Here is a 12681-nt window from a genome sequence, read left to right as displayed (position 1 = left end):
ACTAAAAACTATTAGGCACTTGAATTCACAGTGATGAGACAGCACAGTTAAAAAAAAAAAACAACACAAGATCAGTCCTTAAGGGAACCCACTGAATATTCATTGTCTAGAAATTTCTATCCCAGCCCAAACTGGGGCATCTGAAGGACTCTGGTTAGTCAATGCCAGTAGGTCTTCTCTGTCTAATTTCTATCACCTTGTGACAAAAATCTCTATTCACAAAGTTAAAAAAAAAGCATCAAAATCTTGTCTTTGCAATCAAAATCACTTTTACCATGCTTTAGAAATTACAAACTGCATATACTATGTCTTCTTGATCTCTAATATTTTAAAGTGAGGGTGTTTAAAAGCATTAACACCATTTTGTAAATCAATTAGCTGAGGTTCAAAAACTAATGATTTGACCAAGCGAATCAGGAAGAGCTGCAGAAGACAGAGCCCCAATCCTTAGGTTCCAAATGACACTCACTGATGAGATGTACTTATAGAACTGGATTATTCCACTATCCTCTGTTTAATGAAGTTGTACCTTACAGTCATTTATTCAAAGTGGGGAAGTGCTTAACATACAGACTGTGGTTCTTGTTAAAACAAAACAAAAAAAAACACATTCACAGGCTACTGGAGGAAGATAAAAATAACAATAATAAAAAATAATAACTATGACCGAGAGAATACTATAACAGGGAGAGAGGAAATGTGGCTGTGGGGATTTAGAGAAAAGGCATCTTAAGAGTTTTTTTTTTAACTGTAAAATTAATAAACAAAAAAGAAAATCTTTAGCGTTATTGAGGGTTCAGTCAAATAGCCACTTTCTAAGACTAAATAGCCACTTTCTAAGACTAATGGTAAGGATTTAAATTGTCACCAGCTCTGGAAAATTTTACAATATGCATGAAAATCTTGAAAAAGACAACCCAAGGACCACTAAATCTTGGTGGGGATTTTAGAGTATGAAATACCTGGATGTGTCCCCCACAGTCAACGCCATGACTGAGCCTTCCATGAGAAGCTTCTATTGGATAAAAATGTAGATGAAGAAAAGTTTCATCATTGGTGCAGCTTAGCTCGTGTTTCTGAGATTTTCATTAACTGTCTGATACTAACTAATTGTTTTAGTCCTTCTCCTACTGAATTATATTTATGTTATAAAATATGCCCACCCCTTGACCAAGGAACTGCACTTACAGAGATTAAGCTGTATGTATGTTTGCTGTGGCACTATATATAATAATTTTTAAACTGGTAACAACATACACATTCAAAAATAAGAAATTGTTTAAAAGAATTTGGCAATTGTGTATGGAAGACCATACTTTTAATCATGATGTTTGAATGTTTATATACATGAAAGAGATTCAAAATGAATTGCCATGGGACGAAAAGAATTTAAAAAACTATGTATGATGGACAGACAGTGCAGGCATAACATATATCCTTAGAAGAATCAGACTTTCAGCCTCCATCAACAGATGGAGATTCTAATGTGAACATAAGCAGGGAAGAAAAGAATCCTTTTGAGAAACAACCATTTCTGCAAGGCATTCCAAAGGAGATCCAAGTGACTTATGCAAAGAAGACACTTGGTTGAACTCTGAAGCTAATGAAAAATGAGTGTATATAACATATGCTATATACTCAAGAAAGACACAGAGGAGTTCATGGGAACCCAAGGACAGACATAATGAATGCTGAGAACTCTGGGAAGGAGAGAAGGCTGCTCTCTTGGGGCTACATGGGTATGTAACTGTGATTATTCAAAGATATGAGCTCTAAACTCTCTCTGTGTAATCATATGGTTACCTAGCTTAAGCAATGAACTTCCAAAAGAATGAGAGACACAGTTCCAGGAAGGAATTCAGAGAATCTTACATAATAAATTATTGCTAAAACTTGAAAAACAAAAAAATAAAATAAATGGCAGCAGATTTTTGTGGAACAAATCAAGTACATATTGAGCATGTCATGCAATAATTTATAACGCCTATGTCAGTCCCTAGTTACAATGCTGAATAAAATATTATCATCCTACATTTTTATCTAAAAACTGACATGATCAGTTTGGTTTTTATGGAGGCACCAGAATGTAAACCTCTAGAAAATCCTGAAGAATCTGCGTGGTTAAACAATCCTGGACTACAAATCTCTCTACAGACCACGTGAAATCATCAGATTTCTGGAGACACTTTACTGTTTTGTCCCTATCAAAAAAAAAAAAAAAAAAAAAAGAGAAGAAAAGAAATGATACTTAGCAGAAATTCTATATGGAATGAAAGAGCAGCAGCAAAGGCTCTTTATCAATAGGTCAATATTTATAAATCACAATGCAAGTGATAAAATTTTATGAAGACATAAAATGAATATTATGCTAATGATAGGCTACTGATCATTTAAAAATTATTTTGCATCAGGGCCACATATTTCATTTGTTTGCAGGTTGCATGTGTGTTCATCTCCATGGATATTAGTAATAATCATCATCATTTAATAATCTTAAACTAATGTGAAGAGAAGTCTCAACATGCTTTCTACAGGGATATGTTTTTTAATCAAAGTTTTATACCTAAAATATGAAAAAAGAAAATCCTTCATTACAGTACATCAGATGAAGCTAAGCGTATAATAAGATAGTATTATAAACTATCCTATTCTAGGTTTTCACATAGAAATTTTATTATTTATTTAGAGACTGAGTCTCACTCTGTCACCCAGGCTGGAGTGCAGTGGCATAATCTCGACTCACTGTAACCTCCGCCTCCAGGGTTAAAGTAATTCTCCTGCCTTAGCCTCTGGAGTAACTGGGATTACAGGTGCCTGCCAATCATGCCTGGCTAATTTTTGTATTTTTAGTAAAGACAGGGTGTCACCATGTTGGCCAGGCTGGTCTCCAAGTCCTGACATCAGGTGATCCACCCACCTTGGCCTCCCAAAGTGCTGGGATTACAGGTGTGAGCCACTGAGCCCGGTCCAAAATTTTATTTAAAAAATTCATTTTGAGAAAAATTTCAAAAAGCTATATGATAGTATTTTCATGAAAGCATACTTTCTTATACAAGCATAGAAAATATCTGGAAAGATATATATCGAACTATAACAATGTTTTATTTACATATGTAGAAATATGGCTGAATTTTATCTAAATGATTTTGGTTACCTACATTTCTGAATTCTCTGTGGTAAGCCCATTCTGTTTCAGAATTAGAACAGTTAGGTGTTTTTTTTTTTTAGTTTTTTAAAAAAACTAAATCAAAGAAGTTAGAAAAATATGAAAAAAAATCTATCTTGTGGAAAGAAGGAAGAAGTATTTAAAAATAGAAGGTACAAATAAATATAAAAAAGCATCGTTTCAAAAATGTTCTTACATTCTGACCCAAGAGTCTAACAATCTAAGGAAATAATCCTCAATGTGGACAAACAGTTATTCACATAAGTTCATGGAACCCCTTCTTGTAATGTAAAAAAACCTAAATATATAGGAGAATGTTTAGATAAATTTTGGTTCAACCACTCAATAAAATGTTATCTGGCCACTGCACGTAATGTTTATCAAGGTGTACTAAGAACATATGGAAATGTTAGGAAATCAAACACAGGTCAGTCTCCACTGTGTAAAGGACAGGGTTCACAGAAGAAGGAAAGATGCTAACAGTGGCAGTGCTTGCCTGTGGAAGGGGGGATTATGAGTGTTTTCCTGTGTGTGTGTTTTTCACAATTTCCTCTCCCAAGTTTTCACCATAGGGATGTGTCACATTGATTAGCAGAAAGAAATATTGGTAAAAAGTGGGCCAGGTGCAGTGATTCATGCATATAATCCAGCACTTTGGGAGGCCAAGGTGAGCAACTCACTTAAGGTCAGGAGTTCAAGACCAGCCTGAGCAATATGACAAAGCCCCGTCTCTAGAAAAACTACAGAATTTAGCCCGGCATGGTGGTGCATTCTTGTAATCCCAGCTACTCGGGAGGCTAAGGTGGGAGGATCACTTGAGCCTGGGCGGCAGAGACTGCAGTGAACTGAGATTGCACCGTTGTACTCCAGCCTGGGCTTCAGGATAAGACTCTGTCTCAAAAAATACATACACATATACACACACATATACATACACATATACATATACATACACATTCACATATACATACACATACACATATACATACACATACATATATATATACACACACATATACATGTATATGTATTTTTTAAAGAGTGGAAAGAAGAAGGTCATGAAATCAAAATACAAAACACTGCAGATATGTGCTCGGACATAAAAATGGAATTTTTGTAAGGGATTTGAAGAATTCAACCTGAAAATTACCCCTTTGCTGGGTTTGCATTATCTTGTAAAAAGTGCTGAGGACATTGTGAGTGCTCTGACCACTTCCCACCCCCTGCCCCAGGATTCTTGGTGAGAGAGGAGGCTCAGGGAGGCCAAGCAGACTCAAAACCCCTGTACTGGGTGGGGCTACACGGCCCAGCCCGCACAGCGATTGTATACAACCAAGACCTCTGGCTCTCTATGGTCTGCCTGATAGTTTCACAGAAATCTCCTTTAAGATGGAGGTAGTTTTTTCTAACATGTAAACTGAATAAGAATAAAAAGCCATTATATAAGCAGTGATGGAGGGCAGGCAGCACAGAGCAGTCACCCCTCGGGTTAAAGATGTGCTCTGCCAGGGGTTATCAGAGAGTGACATGGAGACTGGAGTCGCCGCTGGGGGGCTCCTTGCAGGAGCTTAGAGGCGCAGCCTCCTTGGTAACTGGCAGCCTTCCGCAGCACACTCATACTCAGCACTAAAAATAAGGCAGCACTATCTATACAGTGTGAGTCACTAAGAAACGGTGAAAACAGGACTGCGTCAATGGCCTGCTACGGGAAGAGTATCAATTGTGTTTCCCAGCTCTTACAAACAAATCAGAGCCCCTGCGTGATGGGCCATCTGCTTTCCAGCTTTCTCTATCACCATTTTCTCTCCTGCTGGCAGATGAGCACACACATGCACACACTTGTGCACACACACGTACATACATGTACATACACATCAACATGCGACTCTAGTACATGCTTAGAAGAAGCCACTCTAGGCTTCACCAAACGATCTCACCTGGTGCTGCCTCAGCAACTTGCCCCCTAAATACATCTCATTGGCACTTCTCATCCAGAATGCCCTGGAAAGCCCTGACTCTCCTGGGGAAATTCTCCAGAACAAGCACGGAACTTGACGCGTGAAGACAGGAGTCCTAGGTGTCACATACTGGATGTATGTCCCGGCCAGTTTATTCTCTGTTCTATAGTTTCTCAGCTCCCCTTTCATTAAAATAGGCTAACGAAACACTTGCCAGGTTACTGTAAGTGTCAAGCAAATGTTAACTTGTGCTCGGTATTTTTATTTCCAATGGTTTTCTGGCTATCTCCAACTGAAAGTCCAAACAGTAATTCAAATATCTGTTATCCTAAATGGAACAAGCCAGCCCTTTCCCAAAGCTGTGTCTCCTATCTGCAGAAAGAGCAACCCAGCTTCCTGGCCACACAAGCTGTGCAACACTCCCCATATCCAATCTGGTACCAAGCCCTGTGCTCCACACCTTTTCTTTCACATTTATTTTTTCCCTTTCTATTCCCCTGCTATTTCTAGTTTCGGCCAATATCACCTCCAGCCTCTTCTAACTTTCTGCCATCTTTTTACTACCACCAAAGTGAAATTATCAGCTTTAACTGTATTATTTCCTAAATTACAAATTATCAAATATCATCCAAACACCACAGCAATAATCTTTTATGGCCCAGGCTCAAAGGAGCAGAAATCAAAGGAAATTTCACATTCTTCTACTTTCCACATCTTGTTGGTCACCCACGCTCCTCCTCCTCCAAACGCTACCTGTCCTTTAAGGTTCATCTTCAGTGTCTTCTCCACTGTAAAATCTCAATGAGTCCTCAAACAAATTCTCCTTATCCCTGTTTGCAATTTCAGAAGTACTTTAGTCTATTTGTATGTTTCTCATAGTATATACCAACTTCGACCTATAAGTAAACAAGTCTCTCTTTCTGACTGGTAGAATCCTTAATCGATCTACTCATTCATTCATTCAGCACACACTTACCATATGCTATCCAGTGGCAAGAACTGTGCTATGTGCAAGGGATGCAAAGGTGTGCTAAGTAGACAAGGTCCTATCCCTCTGAGGGGCACATGAGGTTTGTGAGCAAGTACAAACTATGTGCTGAAACAGGGGTAGGACCTGGACTGGGAGAGCTCCCAGCAGACTCCCCATGTCCAGTCTAAGAATGCAACTCTCAGGTCTGAACTGAGAATTGTAGAGGAGAGGGCATGGGAGTGCAGGAGAGAGACCAGCACACGTGAGGTCCAGAGCAACAGGGAGTTCACTCAACAATAAATTCCATGAAGGCCTTGGCTTCTCCCTGATTCATCTTTGTGATTAAAGGCCTGTCCATACATTACCTTAAATATCATAAATGCTCCTAAATGTTGGTTGCATGAAAAAAATGAATATATTAGTCTCTTATTTTTAGTCTAGATTAAACTCCAACATGACCCTGTTCCATGGCATGATCCGTTATTATCACGGTGCTCTACAGATGGGAGGCCATCTTTCAGTGAGCCACTCAGATCAGATGGAGGAAATCCACAGGCCCCCGTCCCATGCCTTGGATGCCTGTTTGGATGCCCAGCCGGCTGGAGGTGGGGCTCCCTGCAGTGAGCAGCAGGTGCAGGAATCTGCGATGCTTCCTGAAGTGAGGAAGAAATGTGCCTCCTCCCACAGCTTTCCTCTCTGCAAAAGCTGGCGTGGCTCTTCTCCTAACAGACCTGGTCCCAGACGTACGCACCATCTCTGGTAGATGCCCCTGAACTTTAAAAGCCATAGTGCAGAGGCCTCACTCTTCTTGGTCCCCATTGTCCAGTCCTTTCCTTTTGTCCTAATGCTCATAAGTGACAAGGAACAGCTGCAATGGGAATGTGGGAGAACCCTTCGAGAAACCTAACAAGGAACAGCTGCAATGGGAATGTGGGAGAACCCTTCGAGAAACCTAACAAGGAAAAGCTTTAGTATATGACATCATAGATAAATATAAAAAAGGGCTGGGGGCACTGAGAGAACCAAATTCAAAACTGCTAACTTCAGGCTCCATCTATCAACAATAGGAGGCAAAAAATGAAGGCCGACTTCTGGATTATCACGAAGCAGGAGGACGAGGATTCAGGACCTCAGTCAGGATAACACTTAATTTCTTACTGCTTTGCTCTAGCTACGCAGCAAGGTCATCAACAAATGAACAACATTGAGAAAGCAGGCAGAGGCTCAATAAGGAGAGAATGGAGACAAGGTCTCCTGGATTTACCTGAATTGAATGTAAAGAGAGACTGAGACCTTTCAGCCAGCATGTTTCCTTTTCCTTAAATAGCAAGACAGCACCACCTCGAGGCTGAGGTTGGGGAGGACTGGCATCAGGGTGAATGGGGCCAAATGCTGGCCCTGCCACTTGCTTGCTGTGAGCATTAGGGAAGGATTTACAGCACCTCGGGAAAACCAGAAGCAACGCTGCTTTCAGCAATAGGCAAGCACAATTTTGCTTTCTACCCCCAGATAGAAACGTGGGCTTGCTCCTGCTGGGTTTAGCTCGAGATCCAGGAAGGACAAAATCATGTGCATGTTCCTTTAAGAAGTAGCAAGTAGGTGGTTGGTATGTGGTCTTCATTAATGGGAATACCATCCTGAGTCTGGAAAGGCCACAGTGAGACAAGCATTTGGTGGCTTTCCCAAAGACTCCAAGGGAGTGGAGGGTGTCCTTGGTATGGAAGGCTAGAAATAAAGCTTCACTGAGATCTGCTACTTTCATCCATTTCACTGCCTTGCTCCCATGAGTGTCTGCACCTGTGACTAAACAACTTGAGAACAAAAATTAAGTCTGCATATGTCTTCTCGTCCTGCCGAAACACTACAGCCTTTATAGGCAGGTTTCAAATCTTCAGAAGCTGTAAGCCTCCTTTTCTTCATCTCTAAAAGAGACATAATAGTCCTTGTGTCTTGTGTCTTGTGGAGACAGAATGAGATACTGCATATGGGAACTTGCTGGCCCAGGTCCCATAAAGTCCCCTGGATGCTACTGCTGCTGGGGGTGGCCGCTGCAGCTATTTTCTTACTGGGATAAGACCAGTGAAAACCCTAGCAGGACACCTAAAAATGATAGATACTCAGCCGTCTAGCCAGTTTGGTAATGTACACATTTAAAGAGGAGGGACAGGAATAACAAGAAAGCAAAGGGTTAATAAATACCCTTACCCTTTTAACCATGTTGTCCCGAGCACCATCTCGGGAGTGTGTGCCACTTCTCATTGGAAAGTCTGTAGGTTTGCAGAGTTCACGGAAGATTCTTCCTGCTCCTCTTTCTCTCGTCTTTAAAATGAACAAGTACAGGAAGTATGCAGAGATGCCTGCACAGGGCCAGTTCTTATGTAACCATGTGATTCTCAAATTGGTTCTTGTCCCTTCCCATTGGAAAGGTTCTGACAGTCTTCCTACACATACAAAATGCCATCCCCAGAATTAGAATCCCACGCCATGAAGCCAGCTCCTGGCATAAAAATTACTGCCTGGCAGACGTGAAACAGACATGTCCGAGTCTGGACGTCGTGCTCACACCTCCTCTCCCGAGGTCACATCACACTGAATCCAGAGGTAGGAAGGGCACTGGGACAAATAGTCACCACTTGGAAAAATAGAAAACAAAATGAAAAGTGGTGCAACAGCACACTGTCTCAGGGGAAAGAATAAAGATAGAAGGCATGCTAGCTTAGCGTGGAGCTATTTGATGGCCGTGAAAAGCAGGGTCAATGGGAAGCAGGTAACTGGATCACGGGACTCTTAACTGGTCATTCCTTTCCTCTCTTGCCTGCAACCCAGAATAGCCAGCGCTGTTCTCGGGGTGCTTTGATATGATCCTACTAGAGGCAAAATCAAGAGTCCAGGCACCTACAGAAAATCATCAGAGGAAGAGGTGCTGGATGCCTGTAACTACCCAACCCAGGTACCAGGACCTCATCACCACTCACCCCTGCCAGACTCTGGTGGTCCTCTGTCCAAACACTGCCCAGTCTAGGTCCAAGGCATTCTCCAAAAGGTATTGTCATCCAATTGAAAAGTGCTAGCTGTTGTGGACAGCAACACTGATTTAATATACATTGTGATTTTAAGCCATACGCACTTTTGAAAATCCGCACAAGAGCAGGCACCAATAGGACGTCCTCAGCCATGTGCCTACATGCTAATCCTGGAGTAGCAATAATGCAGAGCAAAAAATCCACCTCTTCCTTCACCAAAGAGGCTCTTTGGGGGGTCCAAAAGTCCTGCACTGCTAAGCACTATCAGGAAAATTCTCTAGAATTCAAGGACTTTGGGATATGCCACTCCTCAGGATTAGCTGTTTCTGAAGCCACATATTTCTACTCTCAGACCTGGCTGGTTATAGTCAAATGAAGACTGTCCACAGTCATCCAGGGTGTAAATGCATTCTGCAGACTCATTTCGACCATCAGATCCAAATGACAATCATCAATTGTAAAAAAAACTTACTAAAATTGGCTCCATGCCAAGGTTTGTCAAAACGTAACATTGATTAACTCATTAATGTCCATAACAAGCCTGGGTGGTAGATACTACTATGTTCAACTTACTAATGAGATAAGGAAAGGTTAGGCAAATTGTCCAAGGTCACCCAGCTAATGAGCAATGAAGCTGGGATGCAAAACCAGGCAGTCTGGCACCAAAGGCTGCACTCATAAAAGCTATGCTACATTAGCCTCAAACAGAATTGACTTGCTTATACATCACAAGACCCTGACGTTTCCTTGCCCTTGGTTCCCTGTGCGTCACCCTTGCACCTGCTGGATGGTGCCCTTTTGCTCCAAAGCCCCATGTGCAAAGAAAGGACGCCAAGGAAGTTTGCATGATACACTCAGAGATGAAGGACTGACACCGTTTAATACGCTGCCTCTCCTGCCACAGCCAAGGGACGGAGTTATTGGAGATTTTGAGCTAAAAGGGGGAAGGAGGAAGATTCTGGCTGTAAAAGCATTCTTCTGAAGCTTCCAAACTTACCCCACTTAGAAGAGTCCCCACTAAGTCCTCCACCTCCTGAACACATCACAGTTGCTCTTTCTGGAAGCGCCATCAGCCTGCAGCGTTTCTCACGCACATGCCTTTGACAGGCGCGCCCCCTAGTGACCAGAGAACAGATTCAACCCTAACAGCCCACAAATGTCCCTCCGAAGGCACAGCAACGCATAGCAAATAGGAGAGGAGTCTGGAAAAACAGGAGTGGAAGAAACCTGTCTCTTCGCCTGGTGTTCAATAACCATCCTGAGAAATTGTGTCTGGAGTTAAAGTTAATTACAGCAAAAAGCAAGAGAGAAGAACGAAGGTCAAGTTTATCATGGCAATGAATCATAGGTCATTTGTTTTTGAAAGTTTTCCCTTAAAATAATTGCTTTAAAAATATGAAAATGGGCTGAACATGGGGTCTCACATGTGGAATTCTAGCATTTTGAGAGAATGAAGTGGGAGGATCACTTGAGCCCTGGAAGTCACTGAAGGTTGCAGTGAGCAGTGATGACACCACTGCACTCCAGCCTGGGAGACAGAACAAGACCTTGTCTCAAAAACAAAACAAAACAAAAACAAAGTTTTGAAAATACAATTATTCATGCATCCCCTTTTCAGATGGAGTCCACAGGTCATGGGTGCTTCTGAAATGAGATTATTCCCAGCAATCACTACTTCTCCCTGCTCCTCCCATGCCAGGGTAGGAAGAAGGGGGTAACAAATCACATATGAAAGTCATCAAACAGATGGAAATGGTGGCAACAGCACACACCCCGCAGCAAGTGCAAAACATGGGCCGGCTCTTCACCTGCGACAGTGACAGAGAGCTTGTGTTAGCACTGCCCCAGGGGCCCCACTGCACCAGTTTCGGATGACCTTTGTCAGTGCAGCTGACAGCAAAGGTGGGTCACAGAAGAAAGATCTGCAAGTATTCTAAGTGGACCTTTCAATCTCCCTGCACCCCTGGGAAGTATGATGATGCTACACTGAAGTGGACATGGCCCCACGAGGCCTCAAGTTACCTGTGAAGAGCCCAGTGTGCAGAAGCCCTGCCTGTGACTCAGTGTACTTGTTTTACTTGGTTCAATGACAGGAAATAAATCTGAACTTCTTGGTTTTTTCAAGAGGGCTTTCCAAAGCTAACTTTTTCTTTTCTACGTGTGTAACTACAACTTTTCTTTTTTCCAAAGAGAAACAGGGTCTCACTTTATTGCCTAGGCTGGAATTCAGTGATGCAATCATAACTTGCTGCAGCCTCGACCTTCTGGGTTCAAGGGATCCTCTCACCTCAGCCTCCCAAACAGCTGGGACCACAGTGGTGTGCCACCATGCTCAGCTAATTAAAAAACATATATATATATATAAACATAAAACATATATGTTTTTAACATATATATGTGTGTGTGTGTGTGTTTTTTAATTAGCTGAGCATGGTGGCACACCACTGTAGTCCCAGTGTGTATGCCACCATTTATTTATTTATTTATTTTGCTAGTGACAGAGTCTCACTTTATTGCCCAGGCTGGTCTTGAACTCCTGGCCTCAGTTGATCCTCCCTCCTCTGCTTCCCAAACTGTCACTGCGCCCAACTAGCAGCTATAACTTTAAGACAACTATGGTCTCTGCGTATAAAATCAAACATGAAGACAGTGCATGTCATGCTCTGTGTCATTTGACCAAAAGCATCCAAGAAAGACAGCACAAAGGCAACACTGAACATGTACAGGCAGGGCACTGGCAGTCTTCTCTTCACCCGTGATGAGTGAGCCACCTGAAAAGGACGCCCAGCTGCCAGTCAATGAAGTGTGCAACGAAACTCCCAGACAGCTTTTGCTTGACCCATCAGCAGCCTCATGGGCTGCCCTGCTGTGACTTCTCTTCCTTTTTAAAATTCCCCTCTATAGCCAGGCATTGTGGCTCACACCTGTAATCCCAGCACATTAGGAGGCCAAGGCGGGTGGGTCACTTGAGCTCAAGAGTTTGAGACCAGACTGGGCAACATGGTGAAATACTGTCTCTACTAAAAGTACAAAAAAATAGCTGGGCATGGTGGTGCATGCCTGTGGTCCCAGCTACTCAGGTGGGAGGATAGCTGGAGCCTGGGAGGCAGAGGTTGCAGTGAGTCGAGATCACCCCACTGTAGTCCAGCCTGGATGACAAAGTGAGACCCTGTCTCAATTAAAAAAAAAAATACAAAAAAAAAATCCCCTTAATATTTGTAAGATTGAAGAAGGAAAAGTTAGAGATGAAAAGAATGTTCAAGAGGCTCGAATGCTCCCGACCATTAAAGCAGAACTCTCAACAGCACTTCTGAACATACAGTTCCAGAGGTGGCTACTTTTTTTAAAAAGCTGAAAAATGATGCTAAAAGATTCTACTTACCTGAGAACCACACGTCAAGAGTCAGATCAAACTTCCCCAAACAGCTCTGCACAACTCCCCACCAAGGCTGGTTCACTTCGACTCCCTTTACCACCCTGCTTTCTTCACGTTCTTACTGTCACATATTTAATTATGTATACTTTCAACCCCCAAATACATTATTGTGGTTTTTACAGTCAATA

At 42.1% G+C, this 12681-nt stretch overlaps 1 protein-coding gene across 5 annotated transcripts in view; it reads right to left on the bottom strand.

Annotated features, from left to right (window-relative positions):
* ELMO1 (engulfment and cell motility 1) overlaps positions 1-12681 on the bottom strand; it is a 571068-nt gene that overhangs the window by 314215 nt on the left and 244172 nt on the right. The window contains exon 1 of one of the 5 annotated variants that reach the window (XM_012461270.3): positions 8300-8405. The exons of the other annotated variants lie outside the window; for them this stretch is intronic. Coding sequence (XP_012316693.1) covers positions 8300-8353 — 54 coding nt within the window. The 5' untranslated portion in view covers positions 8354-8405. Of the gene's footprint in view, positions 1-8299; positions 8406-12681 lie in introns of those variants that run through there. 5 annotated transcript variants of the gene reach the window in all.

This window comes from Aotus nancymaae, unplaced genomic scaffold (assembly GCF_030222135.1).
Source record: "Aotus nancymaae isolate 86718 unplaced genomic scaffold, 86718_ANA_hifiasm-v0.15.2.pri h1tg000025l, whole genome shotgun sequence".
Classification (NCBI taxonomy): Eukaryota; Metazoa; Chordata; class Mammalia; order Primates; family Aotidae; genus Aotus; species Aotus nancymaae.
This window is presented reverse-complemented; position numbering and strand designations above follow the sequence as displayed.